The 18,542-nt window shown below is 48.3% G+C and overlaps 9 protein-coding genes across 9 annotated transcripts; 4 read left to right on the forward strand and 5 right to left on the reverse strand.

The window, feature by feature from the left end:
• Nucleotides 1–189: 189 nt before the first annotated feature.
• On the forward strand, nucleotides 190–3,247 carry SAMD00019534_072450 (hypothetical protein; the record flags this gene model as incomplete). Its single annotated transcript, XM_012897652.1, has 2 exons — nucleotides 190–821; nucleotides 895–3,247. 2 exons carry the CDS (start codon nucleotides 190–192, stop codon nucleotides 3,245–3,247), a joined length of 2,985 nt encoding a protein of 994 aa, XP_012753106.1.
• A 318-nt stretch (nucleotides 3,248–3,565) lies between these two features.
• On the reverse strand, nucleotides 3,566–5,447 carry SAMD00019534_072460 (hypothetical protein; the record flags this gene model as incomplete). The annotated part of the gene is made up of 3 exons (XM_012897653.1): nucleotides 3,566–4,376; nucleotides 4,477–5,174; nucleotides 5,253–5,447. The coding sequence occupies 3 exons, from the start codon at nucleotides 5,445–5,447 to the stop codon at nucleotides 3,566–3,568; spliced, it is 1,704 nt and encodes a 567-aa protein (XP_012753107.1).
• Nucleotides 5,448–5,835: 388 nt separating this feature from the next.
• On the forward strand, nucleotides 5,836–6,267 carry SAMD00019534_072470 (hypothetical protein; the record flags this gene model as incomplete). The annotated part of the gene is made up of 2 exons (XM_012897654.1): nucleotides 5,836–5,970; nucleotides 6,067–6,267. Coding segments are annotated over 2 exons (336 nt in total), but the record flags the coding sequence as incomplete, so codon positions are not given.
• Nucleotides 6,268–6,333: 66 nt separating this feature from the next.
• SAMD00019534_072480 (hypothetical protein) lies at nucleotides 6,334–7,641 on the reverse strand (the record flags this gene model as incomplete). Its single annotated transcript, XM_012897655.1, has 1 exon — nucleotides 6,334–7,641. One exon carries the CDS (start codon nucleotides 7,639–7,641, stop codon nucleotides 6,334–6,336), a length of 1,308 nt encoding a protein of 435 aa, XP_012753109.1.
• Nucleotides 7,642–7,940: 299 nt separating this feature from the next.
• Nucleotides 7,941–8,903, reverse strand: SAMD00019534_072490 (hypothetical protein; the record flags this gene model as incomplete). Its single annotated transcript, XM_012897656.1, has 2 exons — nucleotides 7,941–8,124; nucleotides 8,188–8,903. The coding sequence occupies 2 exons, from the start codon at nucleotides 8,901–8,903 to the stop codon at nucleotides 7,941–7,943; spliced, it is 900 nt and encodes a 299-aa protein (XP_012753110.1).
• Nucleotides 8,904–9,345: 442 nt separating this feature from the next.
• Nucleotides 9,346–10,908, forward strand: SAMD00019534_072500 (hypothetical protein; the record flags this gene model as incomplete). Its single annotated transcript, XM_012897657.1, has 1 exon — nucleotides 9,346–10,908. The coding sequence occupies one exon, from the start codon at nucleotides 9,346–9,348 to the stop codon at nucleotides 10,906–10,908; it is 1,563 nt and encodes a 520-aa protein (XP_012753111.1).
• A 756-nt stretch (nucleotides 10,909–11,664) lies between these two features.
• SAMD00019534_072510 (hypothetical protein) lies at nucleotides 11,665–14,135 on the reverse strand (the record flags this gene model as incomplete). Its single annotated transcript, XM_012897659.1, has 3 exons — nucleotides 11,665–11,802; nucleotides 13,027–13,959; nucleotides 14,070–14,135. 3 exons carry the CDS (start codon nucleotides 14,133–14,135, stop codon nucleotides 11,665–11,667), a joined length of 1,137 nt encoding a protein of 378 aa, XP_012753113.1.
• On the forward strand, nucleotides 11,669–13,267 carry SAMD00019534_072520 (hypothetical protein; the record flags this gene model as incomplete). Its single annotated transcript, XM_012897658.1, has 1 exon — nucleotides 11,669–13,267. A coding segment is annotated over one exon (1,599 nt), but the record flags the coding sequence as incomplete, so codon positions are not given.
• A 937-nt stretch (nucleotides 14,136–15,072) lies between the features above and the next one.
• On the reverse strand, nucleotides 15,073–18,359 carry SAMD00019534_072530 (hypothetical protein; the record flags this gene model as incomplete). Its single annotated transcript, XM_012897660.1, has 2 exons — nucleotides 15,073–17,534; nucleotides 17,606–18,359. The coding sequence occupies 2 exons, from the start codon at nucleotides 18,357–18,359 to the stop codon at nucleotides 15,073–15,075; spliced, it is 3,216 nt and encodes a 1,071-aa protein (XP_012753114.1).
• Between the last annotated feature and the right edge of the window lie 183 nt (nucleotides 18,360–18,542).

Consider the following 18,542-nt stretch of genomic DNA (forward strand, 5'->3'; position numbering starts at 1 on the left):
TCATTACCCTTGATTGATGTGTACATGTATACGTGTGTGTGGTGTTTAAACATATAACTATATATATTCGAACAGATCTCAACACAACACCAACTCAAGACAACAGACATCATCAGATTATCGATATAAATAGTATATTTCTAGATTAGGACATAGATTAGATAGATAGAATACTAGGAAAGAGACAGAATGAAGAGCAGCAACTTCTTCAAGACATTCAAGTTGGAGGTGCTGAGTGGTGTTCGCGAGTTGCCACTTGGATTTAGGACGATGATTGCTGAGGGTGTGCCAGCGACTCATCCACCTCTGCCAAGAGCGAGGATAGAGACATTGCATTCGCCAGTGGCGTTGTATGCTCGCGAGTTTGCCAAGGCCTATCCAGAGATTGGCTACCTCGAGATGGACGACCCATCAGAGGAGGGCGGCGACTTATACAACCCACGCAGCGAGTTGGTCTTGTCCAAGCGCGCACAATACCTCGACTCGCGCACGCCTTACGACTCGACCGACATGGTTGAGGAGGACGCCGAGTTCACCGAGGCCGAGATGGAGCTCGAGATGACACAGGACGCCTTCAACTTTGCCAACGCCAAGGTGTTGGCCATGAAGAAGGGTCTGTCCGAGAAGCAGGCTCATCAACAGGCGTTGCGCGACACCTTCAACGACCTTGAGCGTCGTGAGCTCGAGTTGGACATCATTCGCAAACAAGCCAAGGCAATGGGCATCCCAGCATTCGACCCACAGCGTCATCTTCAGTATCTTGACAGTCTCTACAAGACTGTCGTCGAGCGTCGTGACGAGTTCAGATACATCATCCAGAGGTAAATATTGATTGATCGATTGAGCGAGTGACGTGTAGGTATCGACTGACTGACTAATACATACTACCTTTAGAGACGAGTTGGAGGAGGCACTACAGCTCAAGAAGGAGTATGGTGAGAACTCACCATTGACATTCGATCAGGTGTCAAAGTTCTCGCCAGAGGAGTTTGATCAGTTCATTGCTGAGCATCCAGAGTACAAAGATCTGTTGGCACAGGAGATTACAATGAATGACCCTAAGAATGACCGCAAGGGCAAGAAGGGCAAGCAGGCCGTCGAGGAGAAGCCAGCACAGACGACTCCCAGACTGTTCACACCAATGCGTGTCGGACCCATCTCAATGAGAGACATGGAGGGCAAGGGCTTTGTCGAGATCATGATGATGATGGGCGACAACTTTGACCATCCCGTCGCCGAGATCGTCGGCAACTCTGACGAGAACCTGGCCGCTGGCCTCAACATGTTTGGCGAGAAGTACTCCGAGGAGTATATGGAAAAGGAGGACGAGGACGACTACGAGGAATCAGAGCTCACATTGTTCAGAAGATTCCTGGTACTCCGTCAGTTGCTGATGGGACTGACACCCGAGGAGTTGGCCGCGATCAAGAAGGACACTGGAATGGAGGACATTGTGGAGGAGGTGGACAAGGTCGTCCTCGAAAGCCACGAATGGCTGCTCGAGCACATCTCCATGGCCAACAGCGATAACCCCTACTTTGCCACCGAGCTCCAGAACGAGAACGGCTACGCGCCCTCGGACTACAGTTTGCAGCCAGCCAACACAGACAACATGGCCTTCTTCTCCCAGTACATCAAGCAGAACAACCTGCTGCTGCCAATCTTCACCGGTAAGGAGTACGATGCGGCCCTCAGCGAGACGTTCACCCAGGTGGAGAAGATTCGCAACGACAATGCGGACGAGATGGACAAGTGGCTCACCGTGGGCGGAGAGGATGAGGATGGCGAGACGTTCCAGGATGAGGACGGCGTCACTGGCTCTTTCCTCGACCAGGAGGTCGACAACCTCAAGCTCAAGCTCAAGGAGCTCGACCAGGAGAAGTGGAACAACCTGGACAAGGCACAGTTCATCGCCGATATCTTTGCCAAGAACAGATCACCCTTCCACGACATGTCCGTCAACGAGCAGGGCATCCTCACCAAGACCGACGCTCAGGACGACAGGAGGGACATATTCGAGACCAGCTTTGTCAAGGAGCTGTGGGCTGACACAGAGAGCATCGCCTATCCAGTGGCTTGCTCGCGCGAGGCCATCAACCAGCTGAGCCAAGAGAACCAGATCTCTCCGGAGCTAGCCAAGTACTTCAACCTAGAGATCAAGCAGCAGCCCATCAGCGCCGAGCCACTGTCCAACCTCAACTTCTACCGCTCCGACCTGTCCAACATTAACACGTTCCAGGAGCTGTCCCGTTTCCAGGACGTTCCAGAGCCATCCACCGTCGCCAAGATCGACAAGTCTAAGTTCAACGAGGTGTTTGAGCGCACTCTGGACCAATCTCTCAGCTCAATCTACGTAGATCCACACTCTGCTAACCTGGAGAAGCATCGTCTGTCCAACCAAGAGCTGGTCGGTGACTTGTACAGGGAGGCTACTGGCCAAAAGATGGAGGAGGAGAGCGAGGAGAGTGCCGACACACTCGACGAGGAGTCAAGGAATGTGCTCCTGATGATTCAGACCCAGGACAAACTGGCGTCTACCACAGAGAAGATGGCACAACTCAGACGACTTTTTGCCCTGGAGGAGCACGACAAGATCAATGAGCTGATGGAGGAGAAGAGAGCTCTGCTGGGCAACAACAAGACCATGGATGACTACCTCTCGCTGAGCGATGCCGAGTTTGACAACATCCAGAAGAAACTGAGCGACATTGACTACAACATCAAGCGACTGCAAGCACTGTCAACTCTCAAGGAGAATATGGCCGTTCGTTATTCCAACAACTATCGTCTGCAAAAGGCTAAGGCTGCCGACAGAATGAGACAGCTGCAAGAGATTCAAGCCGGTCTCGAGAAGCGTCTGGCGAGAATCGAGGAGGCCATCCCATCGATCAGAGAGATGAAGAAGAATGGCACCTACAACAAGGCCGCCGAGAGAGCCGAGAAGCTGTACGAGGGTATTGCCGCCGTCCAGGAGAACAACAAGCGCAAGGAGATTCTGCAGAGCTACGAGTTGCCAGTGCCAAGCCCCGTGGTGCAAGGCATCTGGCCCACGGTGGACGCCGCCACCAAGCGAAGAATCCTCGCACAGTACAAGGAGCAGAAGCGTCAGGCAGCCGCTGCCGCCACCAAGGAGTCAGACAACCAAGTTTGGAACAACCTGGAGGTCCAGCCACCAACCACCCCAGCGCCCAAGGACTACAACTTCAAGAAGGGTGACAACTTGAAGCAATACTTTACCAGCAATTGATTGAGTGGAGGTGCCTGCACCATCAGCCATCAGGGAGCGACCAACCTTTACATAATCCAACAAACACAAACTTAATAAATAGCCAAATATATATAATACGTATAATAATCCTCTAGATCCAGTCCATCTCAATAATAATAATAATATTAATAGTTGGATTTTAGATTTAACGTTTATTGATTTATCGATACCTCTGTAGTCCATTGGTTAGCAGGCCAGGGCGATGGTAATACTTTTACTACTTCTTCGAGGGAGGAGAGAGTAAGGTGGACAATGGATTGGAAATGGGAATGGGAGTGGATTGATGTGTGAGTTGGTTTACAATGGGATGTTTCCGTGCTTCTTGGTTGGGTTGGTCAGCTTCTTGTCCTTCAACATTCTCAAGTCGTCACAAATGATCCTTCTGGTCTCCTGTGGCAGAATGATGCCATCGATGAATCCACGTCTGGCGGCTGGCAGTGGGTTGGCGAACTTGTCGTTGTAGATCTTCTCCTGCTCAGCGATGTCTCCCTTTCCTCTAAAGATAATCTCGACGGCACCCTTGGATCCCATGACGGCGACCTGACCAGTGGGCCATGAGTAGTTGGTGTCTCCACGCAAGTGCTTGGACGACATGACGTCGTAGGCACCACCGTAGGCCTTACGGGTGATGACGGCGATCTTGGGCACGGTGGCCTCGGCGTAAGCGTAGAGCAGCTTGGCACCGTGACGGATGATACCGTTGTGCTCCTGGGAGGTACCTGGCAAGAAACCTGGCACATCGACGAAAGTGATCAATGGGATGTTGAAACAGTCACAGAAGCGGACGAATCTGGCAGCCTTGACTGAGGCATCGATATCGAGACATCCAGCCAGCTCCTTGGGCTGGTTGGCGACGATACCAACGGTGCGTCCCTCCATTCTGGCAAAACCAACAATGATGTTCTTGGCGTATGCTGGCTGGATCTCAAAGAACTCGCCATTGTCAATCACTCTCTCGATGACCTCCTGCATGTCGTATGGCTTGTTTGGATCCTCTGGCACAATGCGGTTCAACACCTGATCCTCGCGATCTGGCTCATCAAGTGGCTCAATATTTGATGGTTCACTGCGGTTGGATGATGGCAACAAGGTAACAAACTCTCTTACCCTGTTGTTGGTAGTGTATGGATGAGTGATGTTGGATGTTAGTCAACCCTTCTGTTGTTGATGCACTGATCAACTTGATCAATCTCTCTGATAAAACATACTTCTTAAGAGCATCAATATCATTCTCGAAAGCGAGATGAGCAACACCAGACTTGGTGGTGTGAGTCTTGGCACCTCCAAGCTCCTCTTGGGTGATCTCCTGCTTGGTGACAGACTTGACGACCTCTGGACCAGTGACAAAGAGGTATGAGGTGTCCTTGACCATGAATGTAAAGTCAGTGATGGCTGGTGAGTAGACAGCACCTCCGGCGCATGGACCCATGATGACTGAAATCTGTGGAATGACACCGCTCGCCATGACGTTGCGCTGGAACACCTCGGCATAACCAGCGAGCGAGGCGATACCCTCCTGGATACGCGCGCCACCACTGTCGTTCAGACCAATGACGGGTGCGCCCACCAGCATGGCCTTGTCCATGATCTTGCAGATCTTCTCGGCGTGGGCCTCAGACAATGAACCTCCGTTGACTGTGAAGTCCTGAGAGAAGACAAAGACGAGCTTGCCGTTGATTGTGCCGTGACCGGTGACGACACCATCACCTGGAAGCTTCTCCACGTTGAAGTCTGCGCAACGATGTGTGACCAACATATCGTACTCTCTGAATGAGCCACTGTCCAACAACAAGTCGATTCTCTCACGAGCCAACAACTTTCCCTTGGCATGCTGAGCGTCGTTTCTCTTCTGACCGCCACCCTCAAGTGATCTATCAGTCTCCTCCTGAATTCTGCCGTATACTCTCTGTAATTTTGATTGATTGATCTGTTGTTAGAGTCGATCTTCGCGTCTTTGTGTTTGTTGATGTCATGGCGTGCTTACCTCGAGTTGCTCGCCAAAGTCGATTGGAGTGGATGGAGCTGGTGCAGCAGCAGCAGGGGCACCAGCAGCAGCAGTAGAGAATGAGCGGAGGGATGATGATCCCTGCAAAGTCATTCTAGTGGCATGACGTGAGGCATTGCCAACACGATTCTTGAGTGCCGTTGTGAACAATCTTCTCGAGGTATTTCCCAACATTGTTGTTTATATCTGTCAGACCAACTCTAAACTACAGTATGTATGTATATATAATAATACTTGTAATAGTAGTAGTATTGTTTGTTTATGTTGCTTGCTAAAGACGCCACGCAATGAATGTGACTTGATGCGTCTCATTCAGTTCAGGAGACTCGGGAGGTGAGGTCTTGGGGAAGTTGCTAATCCCAACCCCTTTTATTTTTCGAAATTTCCATCCTTGATATTTCATGAACTTCCACCTTCAACTTCTTCATTACCATTCGCTTCTACAACTTGGTCATTCAATCAATCAATCATATACATACAATCATATATCACAATGACAGAGATAGCATCAACATCAATATCAACAACAACTACTACGACAACATCAAACACAAGTGAACCACAATCAATTGTACAACTGCGGACATTGATGAATAGAGATGTGGTCATTGGTATTGTTGGAGATAGAGTTATAAGAGGTCGTCTATCTTGTTTGGATGTACAACAGAATGTATTGTTGAGCGATGCTTACGAGGAGTTGATCAGCGAGAAACGTTACAAAGAGTACTTGGACAGAAAGACAGAGAATGACGAACGATTGGCTAAGGAGCTAGGTGCTGACTTTGTCGTGCAGCCACCATACGTCGCAAAGAGGAATGGTCGCAAAGAGTTGGGCTACATCATCGTACCAATGAAGCATATAATATATTGCAAGGTGTCAAAGACTCCTGCACCCTCATCAAAGGCTCAGTCTACAACTTCCACAGCCACAGCCACAGCACCAGCCACAGCATTAGCAACGGCCACAGCCACGACCACGGCCACGGCCACAACATCATAGCGAAGAAGTAAACGAATATATATATAATGTACACATGTATTATTAATAAGCCTGATTAAGTTAGTCTTCAACTTGTGTATGAATCATTGTTGGTGAATGATCCTTGCCCTTGAATTCCTCGGCAACAGCACGTCGAAGTGTGATGTTGAGCAGGTGATTGGTTGGCGATGTTAGCGCCTTGACAAGGTGGCTGCCATCAAACTGCATTCGAGTGTTTAGATGTAGTAGGTTGTGAGCGGGATCGCTCAACAACGCGGCGATGCTCTTCTCCAACTTTGTCAAGTCGCCCTTGAAGAACAAGTCCTCAATGTACAGACTGCTCAGAGTCCTGTTGGTCAGCAATGACTTGCAGAGCGCGTCCGCGCTATTGTTCGCAACGATGGCGCACTCGAGTGATGTCAGGGTCTTGTTGGCTGCCAGTGATGCGAAGAATCGCTCATCGACGTGTGTGAAGCGCGAAAAGTTCAGATGACGCAGACTAGTGTTGCGCTGGAGCAGGTCGCTGGTGGCGTCGCAGATGGCGCTGATCGGTTCGAACCGACTGGGAGGGCTGCGCTTGGATGGATAGTAGTCCAGCAGATCCAGCTTGCGCATTGTTGTGTTGGACTTTAGTGCGCCAAAAAAGTCTTTGAAGTCCTTATCAGTGAGGCCCTCAGCGAGGAGGTTCAGGGATAACTTGAGCTGCTCAATATTGGGCTGCTGCAAGAGCAGCTGAGCGTTCCTGATGTTGAGTCCAGTGATGCGGACCTCGCGCAAGTTCTTGAGCTGGAACAACGAGAGCCATGTCGATGAGGGAACCTTGTCCACAAAGTCGAACCAGTGCATGTCGATCCAGTCCGTGTTGATGCGCTTCAGGAACTCGGTGTTGCGTGCCACGTCCATGCCCTCGCAAAAGTCTACATGGAGACAGTCGATCACCACCGGCTTCTTCTCAAGGTAGGACAGAGACTCATTGAGGTACTTGTCGCTCAGTTCATTGGAGATTGATGGCTGCGCGCTGAATGCTATGCCTTTGGCTGCCTTCAATGAGTGCTTTCGGATGAATGGTGGCAACGTTGTGATCTCGCCAAATAGACAGAAGCTCTGAAGGCTCTGCAATGCGCCAGTAGTGATCTGTTTGTATGCTTGTTCATGTTGCTTGCCCCATGGGAACAAAGGACCAAACTCTGCATGCACCAGATATTTGAGTTGCACCAGTGAGTAGGGCGACGTGAGCACTGAGCACGACTGGATCTCGATCGACCGGTCATAGGTGCCTTTGTATCGCTTGCCCTGAAAGGCAGCCAGACGCAACAGACCCTTGTAAGATGGGCTCATGTAGTTGATGAACTCAAATCGCAATGATGAGCTCAATAGCTTAACGACCATATTGAACCATTGTTTACTGACCAATGCCAGGTTGATCACCGAGTGTTCCGGCTGATCGAATGACACAATTCTTCTATACATTGGTCTATAAAAGAAGTGATCCTGCAAGCACACCCTTGACAGTACCAACTGTAGTGCCATTGTTGTTAAATACGGTTCATCCATCTCTTATCTTTATCTCTATCTCTTTGTTTGATTGATTGAATGAATGAGCGAATGAATGATTTGTCGAAATGAAGGGGGGGCCCTTAGGTCTTAGTTTGGACCTATTTAGGGCAACTGATCGGCTATGAGGAATGTCACAGACGAGGTGATCCAAGCAATGGCTTGATATTCTTTAATGATGTAGGTACAGTATTGTCCCTATCCAACGAGTCTATAAAGTCTGTAACCTTTCTCAGATTGTTCGCAGCAGTCTCATTCGAAGTATCCACAATAAAGTCATAGAACTGACTCGCTTCATAGTCCAAGCCGTACAACTCCCTGTTGTTTGATTAATGTGCATTAGTATCAATCAATTGACTCAATGATATCATGATAACATACATATATCTATTGCGATCATCTTGATCTCTATGTTGATTCTCAATGAATTGTTCTACAACTTTGTCAATGTTGGGAAGTGGCAGTGATGAGAGATGTCCGACAACTGCAGCCATGTCATCAAGATCCAAGTCCAATGGTAATTGTTGCTCAGCGATGGCCGCACACTCCTTTCCAACCTCTCTCTCCAAGAATCTAATAGACTTGTCGCGAACATTACACTTGACGTAGATCTTCAACAAGTTCTCGCGATCATATATATTCTGAATGAAGTTGCCAATCAATGCCGGTTGTCTGCCCTCGATCACTGAGTACATATTGCGCGGTTGTTGTTTGTCTATTCCTTGAACTATCTGACATGTGCGGTAGTCTAGCTCAATGTCGACGCGACGACCATATAGTGGGTTCTGCTTGATGTCGTAGGAGCCGTCCCACTTGCCCTGCTCGTGCAGTTGTAGATCGAGTAGTAGACGTGATTGTTTGGCGACGGACATGTTGAGTGATGAGGCCAGCTCGCGGAACATCGAGCCCACCGAATAGAATTGACCGCCATTGTATATTGTTGCTAGACGTTTGGCCATTGTGGACTTTCCCGTCAACTGATGACCGGCAATGAGTATCGCCGGTGTCTTTACATCTGATTGAAGACGTTCAATAGCATTCCTTCCAAAGTACTCTGTGAATGCTGTCGACAGCTTGGCAAACTTTGTCGTCGTCATCATCATCATTCGTTATCTATCTCTTTGATTGATTATTTGTTGTGAATGTGAGTTTGGGAGATGAAAGCGAAAGAATGTGAGGAATCATTTTCTCTGAATAATCCAGATCAATATTTGAATGAATAACTAGATCAATCAATATTGGTTGTGAATTGGATGTTGGTGGTTTCGACCAACATAACAAGAAGATATAGATAACCAGCAATATATCCGGTATTATTAATTGTATACTCACGAACAAGACGACCAAGATGAGGATATGAAGTCATCGACGAGGATGACGTGAAGACCTTGACGAGATGTTCACGCTTGATTTTCACAGCAAGTTCAGCATGGTACACCATGCTGATGCTTGCTGTTTAATAATAATAAAACAAACAAACAGCTCAGGGTCTCACATTTATTATTGTTCCGTCCAACGTACACACGCACACATATACATATGGACTCCTACGGCTCTGTTGGACAGCTGACACTTCCCAAACTGATTGTCAACGGGATAGTCCGCACAATATGGTTTAGTGATGATCCCTCCCTCGATAGATCTTTCAAGCTATCACTGGCATTGATCTGTCGTCACACGTTCAACCATTTATCATCGCTCTCATCATCGTGGGATCACTTTACCGGACGCAAACAGTGGATTGCTCACCTCACCTCTCCATATTGCATGTGGAAGCAACTCTCGCATATCTCCACTGACACAATAGTCGAGCTTGCAATGCACACCCTCCAACATCAACCGCAACAACCACAGCAGCCACAGCAACAACAGCAACAGCAACAACAGCAACAACCACAGCAGCAACTACAAACAAACTTTGATTTACAGGTCGAACAAACAGTCAGAGAATTGTGTCAAGTGCATGCAACTTCGGCAGAGTCCATCCACATCAAACTTAGACAATCTGTTGAGTACAGCATCGATGTTGTGGCAATGGCAATCGTAGAGACACTTGTTGATGCCCCGGTCAGAAAGGTTACCTTTGAGCCAGAATGGGTGAAGGACAAGAGATCGGTGGTGGGCAACATCAAGGCCACCATCAAGGCATTGCGCAAGTACCAACATCTCGAATGTCTCGAGATCATTGGATGGCCAACTACCCTCCAAGAGTTTCGGGGCATCCATCGCGCCTACACTTGGCTCACCAACTTCCTGCAACGAAATGACTGCTCGAACCTGAACAGCCTTGGAGTTCAAATTGTCAGCGGAGAAGGATTGGGCCGTCTCTCCAACCTATTCAGGTGCTCCACTGCAATGGATACGTATATGTGTGTGCACAACATCCGCTCACTCACTCTGCTCTACATTCCATACAATTTGGATAATGAAACTGAAACATTGGATTGCCTCAGCAATGTGTCGCACCTGACAAACATTGACTCTCTCTCACTGGTCGCCGCCGACAACTATTTCATAGCAATTCCCGTAGTAGACCGGTGGCTTGTTCAGTACCTACAGAATAACAATGCCAGGCTGAAGCGACTAGAGATTGCCCATAAGATGTCAGTGGAGTTGCAAACAGAAATCAGTAAGCTAGTCAATCTGGAGCATCTGTCTTTGCCTATGGTTGATAAAGCGTGGGCATCGGGGCATGCTCTCCCAATGTCGCTCAACTCTCTCACACTCCAATGCATGTACGGGGAAGACGAATATGGGGAAGACGAATATGGGGAAGACGATTACGACGGCGAGCAGCTTCCATATTTGATCGACCAGGTGCTCGATTGTTGCGTCAACAGTCCAATCACAACACTCGAGTTCCGATTCCCTCACTTCAGACACAATGAGCTCAATCCCAAAACTCTCTCGCGGAGTAGTTGCTTTGGCAAGTGGACATCACTGACCAAGGTGTCGCTCAACTATCACCCTTCTGAGCCAAATGGTGACAACAGCTACGACAACGGAATTCATTTCCTCACAACAATACTCGAGTCAAAGAGTCGAGAGATCTCGAGTTGTTGCACCCATTCTATGGAATTCGCAAGAACCTTAGAGAGGTGATTCGCTATCTGGATAGCAACACAACACTGCGCACACTGACATACTTCTGTAAGCGTTCAACTCGGAAGCCATACACGCCAAACATCCCTGGCTTTGTCCTTCATTCCGTCAGCGATGTGCAACACCGGCTGCGAGAACCAATGGGGTGTGCGGAAGAAACCCTCTTCGAGAGATTGTCCAAGATGAAAAGGACCCGAGTGACCTACTGTCGACTGGCAGACAATAACCATCTTCTTTAAGTGATCATATCATATCCTCAGCCATATTTCTCAACAACAACTTCAGCATCAACATCAACAAATTGAAGGATCAATATATTGTACATAATCAAGATCGACTTGGCTGATCCAATGACAGAAGTAGTCGTATCTCTCTAGGTTCTCCAAGGTGAACTTCTGATGCTGGACTGTGATTGGCACCACGAGAATTTAACATCAGGTGTTCTGAGATGTATGTACGATCCACTTCAGGCTTTCCTCACTTGGAGACTCGGGAAAGAGTGTCAAGACAGTCCAGTATTATTTCCCGAAGTGTATGGGAGGTGAGTTGATGTGTGGTCAACAGACCATTATTTCCAAGTGAGTGGTGATGGTGATCAATCAACTCATCACTTCTCTCATATCAGCTTGTGATCAAAAAGATCACTTGGTCACTCTCAAATTTGGAATCATTCCAATCAATCAATCCATGAAATCTCCAAAGGTATATTATCGAACACTTATTTATTAATTCCAAGACAACTAAAGAATCAAACTCTTAGTTCTTCTTCTTGCCCTTCTTGTTGTTCTTCTTCTTTGGTTGCTGTTGCTGTTGCTCTTGCTTGGCTGGGGCGGCAGCGGCTGGTGCCTTCTCTTCCTTCTGCTCGGTGGCAGCGGCGGGGGCCTTTGTGGTGGTCTCGGTGGTTGTGGTGGTTGATTGGCTGTCAGCCTCGTCGACTGTCTTTTTCTCTTCTACTGGAGCAACTGGCTCCTCAGTTGGCTTTGTCTCCTCAACAACAACTGGAGTCTCCTCAACAACAGGTACTGGAGTCTCCTCAGCAACAACTGGGACCTCCTCAACTGGGGCAGCGACTGGCTCCTCAACAACTGGGACCTCCTCAACTGGTGCTGGAGTCTCCTCTGCAACAACTGGTGCTGTGACCTCGACAACTGGTGCAGCGATTGGCTCCTCAGCTACGACTGGGGCAGCAACTGGCTCCTCAACAACTGGGGCTGGGACCTCCTCTACAACGACTGGTGCAGCGACTGACTCCTCAACAACTGGTGCTGGTACCTCCTCGACAACGACTGGAGCTGGGACCTCCTCAACAACTGGAGCTGGGGTCTCCTCGACAACGACTGGAGCTGGGACCTCCTCAACAACTGGAGCTGGGGTCTCCTCAACAACAACTGGGGCTGGGACCTCCTCGACAACCACTGGTGCAGCAACTGGCTCCTCAACAACTGGTGCTGGGATCTCCTCGACGACTGGTGCAGCAACTGGCTCCTCAACAACTGGAGTAGAGACTGGCTCCTCAGCTACGACTGGGGCAGCAACTGGCTCCTCAGCTACGACTCGGGCTGGGACCTCCTCAGCGACAACTGGGGTTGGGACCTCCTCGACAACGACTGGGGCTGCAACTGGCTCCTCAGCAACGACTGGAGCAGCGACTGGCTCCTCRACAACTGGTGCTGGGACTTCCTCAACAACTGGGGAAGCGACTGGCTCTTCAACAACTGGTGCTGGGACTTCCTCAACAACTGGAGCAGCGACTGGCTCCTCGACAACTGGTGCTGGGACTTCCTCAACAACTGGGGAAGCGACTGGCTCTTCAACAACTGGTGCTGGGACTTCCTCAACAACTGGAGCAGCGACTGGCTCCTCGACAACTGGTGCTGGGGTCTCGGCGACGACCACAGGTGCTGGGATCTCTTCAGCAACTGGGACCTCGACTGGTGCTGGAGTCTCAACTGGGGCAACGACTGGTTCCTCAACAACTGGTGCTGGGGCTGGAGTCTCAACTGGTGCAGCGACGGACTCCTCAACAACTGGTGCTGGAGTCTCAACAGCAACAACTGGAACAACAACAGCCTCAACAACAACAACTGGGGCTGGAGTTGGGGTTGGGGTTGGAGTCACCTCAACAGAAACAACTGGAACAACGACGACAACCTCTGAAGCCTCGGCTGGCTTGGTCTCCTCGACAGAGACGACGACAGAGGTGGTAGTGGTTGATGTGGCGGCTGCTGGCTCTGCGCCAGTCTCGACAGTGACAGTAGGGACGACGATGACCTGGTTGTTCACTGGACCGGCAACACGCAATATGATCCAGTCGATGATGAATTGGATGACCAAGTCCTGGTCCTTCTCGTTGTGCACCTCGTGATACATGTCCTCCCAGAGCTTGAGTGTCTTGTCAGTGGAGGCAATGCGATCAAAGAATTGCTGTGATGCCTTTGGACAGGTGATCTTGTCGTCGTTTCCGTGGATCAACAGCACGGGCGAGGTGTACTTGGGCGCCTCGTCCAGCAGGCTCTCGGCCTTGCTGAGCATCCAGCGGCCAAGACCGAGCGAGATCTTGGAGTGCACCAGCACGTCCTTCTTGTAGGTGGCGACGACCTCGGCGTCCTTGGAGATGTGCGAAGCGTTGAGGTTGCTGTCGATGGTGGAGGTAGCAGCCACCTTGCCGAGCAGGTTGCCCAGGAACAGCTTGAAGCCCGACACCTTGAAGGCGGGCTTGATAAGGGGTGACGTGACGACGCAGCCAGCGGGCGCGCGCTCCTGGTTCTTGAGTGTGTAGTGCAGTGCCAGACAGCCACCAAAGCTGTGTCCGTAGATGAAGTGTGGCAGGGCGGGATCGGCGTTGGAGGCGATCAAAGTGATGTCCTTGAGTGATTGCTCGAGCGATGGTGAATGTCCACGCGTGCCGCCACTCTTTCCATGGCCACGCTGATCGAAAGCATTGACCAAGATTCCATTCTCGGCAAACTTTGAAAACACATGCTCATAACGACCAGAGTGTTCTCCAATACCGTGTATGAATGTTACTGTAGCGACCACAGGTACTGTGGGCTGTGTCGTCAATGATTATTGTGTAAGTGTGTGTATGATTGATTGATTGATTGATTGATTGATTGAATGATTGATTGAGTGTGGGGTGTGGGGGTGGGATGATACCATACCTTCCAGGATCTGAGGATTAGTGTCTCCTTGTCGGAAGCCAAGAGATTGCTGACAATTGAAGTCATTCTGATTGTTATCTGTACAAGTTGGTGATGGTTAATGATCACTGGGATGTAGAGCACGATGCTTTCAACTCACTGCATCAGAGGTCATTGTCAAAGAAGGCGGGCACAACACCATCTAAGCGCAACGACAAGAGGTCCTTTCGTGTGAGGACAAGAAAAAAAAAGATGACCAGCAAAAAGTGATCACTTTTTTTAATTGAAAAACGGGTCCTTCCTTTTCAATCAAATCACTCACCATTGATACCCAGAATGAGTGGTCATTGTTTACCAACCTTTCAGGTAACTATTCGGCCTGGCCTGCACCATTGAGGGGCGTAGTAGATCCATCCAACTGGCCACAAATATCTTTGATTGATTGATGATTGAGATATATAACTTGTGATCATTTATATATTTATATATTTATATATGTTATGTACATGGACCAAGGAGTAGAAACTATGATGGATGATTCGCTCTGTATTCTGCTCCAATGATCTGAATCTGATAACCAATGTAGAGTGTGACTATGAATAATAGTAAACCAGCTATGTATGCGAGCACTGGAGTTGACGATGACTTGTTCTTATCCACTGATTTTAGAAACTTCTTCCTATCATCATGTACCTTATCTGTGAATCTCTTTAATGATTGCTTTAGTTGATCATTCTCATCATCATCATCACTATCACCATCACTTTCATCAACATCCTCATCATTGTCATTATCTTTAAAACGCTCGTCCATGTGTTCTAACTGTTGTTCAAGTGATTCAGTTGATGCCCTTATATCATCTTCATCTTTATCATTGCCAGATTGATGTTGAGATGACTTCATTGTTATATTATCTCTATGTATATAAATCTATATATGTCAAACAAAGTGTGAAGATGGATGAATGAATAAAGACCAAACACACATTGATTGACGCAAGAATGTGAATGATTCACAAGTTCATTTAATCATGCATCTTCTTCTTTCGTGAATTGCGCTTCTTGGATGAAAGGTTGTTACTCTCCATGTAGACCTTGACTTGATCGGTGGTCATTGGGAAGTCATCGGCAATTGTTATCAGTCGTGTCGGTGGAATTGTGTTGCCATACGTCTGGTTGAACTCGGCCACGTAGAGGAAGTATTTCTCGCGTCGCTTGGCAAACTGTTTCTCGCTCAACGTGCTCAACAGTGTATCCTTGAAGTTGTATATCCTCTTTCTCAGTCGCTCTTTGTCACTCAATCCGTTTGGTGTACCATCTTCTCCCACTGTTCCATCGCCTTCGCCTTCTCCTTCTCCTTCTCCTTCGCCTTCGCCTTCTCCGTCGTCCTCGCCATCACCATTCTCATTGCCATAAGCATTTACATCGCCTTCTACATCTCCGCCATCAACATCGATCATCTCATCATCCGAGTAGTAGTTCTCGGTCATGTCATTGCTGGTGTTTGTGTCGTTCATTGGCATTGGCATGTCAAGGTCCTCCATGGAGGAGGACAATGATTCATCAGCCTGGCCTCTGAGTGTTGTTGCTTCTGATGTTGTTGTAGTGGTTGTTGGCGTTGGTGTTTGGTTATGTACAGTTGATTGTGATGATGCTGACGATGACAGCTGTGAGGATGATGTCTGTGTTGGAAGAGGTGACTGTGACGTGGGCTGTGATGACTGTGATGGTTGGGTGGTTTGAGAGCTACTAATGGAGCTTAGATTGATTGATGATGGCGCATTGGTCGATCCAATTACTTCAATAAGTTCCGGATCATCCTCGAGTGATGAGCTTATTCGTGGAGATACGCTGCTGAGCGCAGGCGGAGGTGGTGGTAGTGGTTGTGTTGGTGGTGGAGAGTATGGCATTCCTCTCTTTGGTAAGGATGTTCCAGTTGTTCCTTTCTTTGGTGCACTCTGTTTGGATCGCTTCTCTTGAGAGGAAATGGTGGTGGAGGAGGAGGTGGAGGAAGTGGAGGAAATGGCAGTGGAGGAGGTGGATGAGGAGGTGTCGGCAGTGGATTTGGACTTCTTTGGTCTTCCAGGAGTGGCAAGCATAAGTGAATTGTGCTGTGTTGCAACTATATGCTGTTGGGAGAGTTGGGATTGAGTCTGCTGCCTCTGTTGAGTTGGAGGCTGCTGCTGCTGTTGTTGTTGTTGGAAAAAGTTATCAACAGATGTAGGACGGGTATTCTGTTGCTGTTGTTGTTGTAAGAATAGGATTTGTTGTTGTTGTAAATATTGATGTTGATGTTGCTGTTGATTTTGTTGTTGTTGATGTAACTGTTGTTGTAATTGTTGTTGTGGTTGTTGTTGTTGTTGTTGCTGTTGTGGCTGCTGTTGTTGTTGTTGTGATGACTGCATGCTCTCAGTGAGTTGTTGCTGAATGGTCTCCAGATTGTTGTTGAAGAAGTTGACAATGGACTGGAATTCTTGCTTCATAACTGTGAAGTGATGATTGAACACCTGCTGTTGTGCAAGTAGACATTGATCCAGGATGTCCTTGAATGTATCCACCATCTCATTGACATACTCGTATGACTTTGAATTGACTGCCGCTCGTATTGAACCTTGAGTCTGTCCATGCAACTCATTGGTGCTGACACGTATATTCGGTGTTGCAGTTGCAGTTGTTGTTGACTGCTGCTGCTGTTGTTGCTGTTGCTGCTGCTGTTGCTGTTGCTGCTGCTGTGGAGTGTTGAAGAGAGGCTTGCTAATTGGTGAACCAGGTGCGACTTGATGTTGAGATTGCAGTGGCTGCTGTGGCTGTGATAGATTGAACAGTTGCTGTTGAATGAGTGCTGATGGTACAGCTGTTGGCGACACAGTGTTCATGGTTGGCGGACTGACGCTCCTCGTGGTGGATGAGCCCGCTTCACAATAGCATTGCATATTGGCGATGCTATCCTTGAGGAAGTGCCAGTACCACTTGCTCTTGTACACAACCTTGATCATGTCCTCTTTGGAGTTGTGCATGCTGTCATTCTTGCTATTGGTCAACGATAGTCGGTGCGCATTCTGGACGATCTTGTTGATGTGCACGTTGAACAATGGAATGCGATAGATGTGCGATGACGTGTCCGTCGTCTTGTATCCCAGTCTAAAGTTCCTGAAGGGCCCCAGAGGGGGCATGGGCATGCCGGCCCTGATCTGGGGCATCTTGGAGTGACGCAGCAGCTCGCCATTGTCGTCGAGCAGTGGCATATAGTTCTTGTCCATCAGAAAGAAGAACATGTTGAAGAAGTCCGATTGTTGGCTGAGCAACACGGGCTTGGTCTGATGGCCAATGAGAATGGACAGCACCTTGCGGTAAAACAGCAGCACGCCCTCATTGCTGTTGGAACTGGCCTCGTCATCAAACTCCAAGTCTCGTTCAAGTACATAGTCTGAGTATTCTCGCTCGTCAACCATTATCAGCAGATCGTCCAACACTTCATGGGTGGTGGCTGGCAATGATATTGTTAGCATTCATTGGATAGGGATTGAACACCCTCCGTTAATTACTCTTCATGCTTACCATTTGTTCTGAACGGTGTCCTTTGATCTTGTTGGCTGGCAGGGGGTGTTGTTGACTGGACTGAGCCCTGTGACAATGACTGTCGTCTTTGAGCCTGCCATTGTTGATGTTGTTGTTGTTGTTGTTGAAGCTGTTGTAGTTGAGAGGCAGGTGCCAACGCTGTAGAAGCAGGTTGAGAGGGAGGCGTATGTTGAGATTGTGATTGTGAGGATTGTGGTGATTGTGATGATTGTGATGACTGGCCATTGAAGGGAGGTGACTGTTTGCGATAGGGATGGTACCCTGCTTGTTGGGTTGGCATAGAGGCCACTTGAGGACGCATGTTTGGTGACATTGTAGGTGATATCAATGGGGAGGATGAAACCGGTGTCATTGGACGACTGGTTTGTTCACTTGTTTCGACTCTTCGTGGCTTCTTTGTTCTTTGTTGTTGTGACTGTTGTGATTGTTGTGATTGCTGCGACTGTTGCGACTGTTGTGACTGTTGCGACTGTTGCGACTGTTGCGACTGTAGTTGTTGTTGTTGTTGGTGACCTCGTTTAACAAGTTGTTGTGATAAGGTCAGTCTCTCTTGCTCCAATTGTTGGAGTTGAATCACATGTCTATTGTACTCCTCAATGATCTGCTCCTCTGGCATTGATGAAGTGGGCAGTATACTGAGGTCATGTTTCTGTTGTTGTTGTTGTTGTTGTTGTTGTTGTGAGTCTGTGGATTTAGACTGAGCAACAGAAAGTTCCAAATCAGCAGGTTCCATTGAAATCATAATTTAATATATATATATATATATATATTACTGGATGGCTGGTTGATTGATTGGTGGAATGATTGATATGCTTTATGCTAAAGGACAGAGTGATAGTGGTTGGGCTGTATCTCGTTGATGTGGTGAATGGACGACAGAACTGATTTTCTTGGAATCAATTCGCTTGTTGTTGTG

Source organism: Acytostelium subglobosum (assembly GCF_000787575.1).
Source record: "Acytostelium subglobosum LB1 DNA, scaffold: scaffold14, whole genome shotgun sequence".
NCBI lineage: Eukaryota > Evosea > Eumycetozoa > Acytosteliales > Acytosteliaceae > Acytostelium > Acytostelium subglobosum.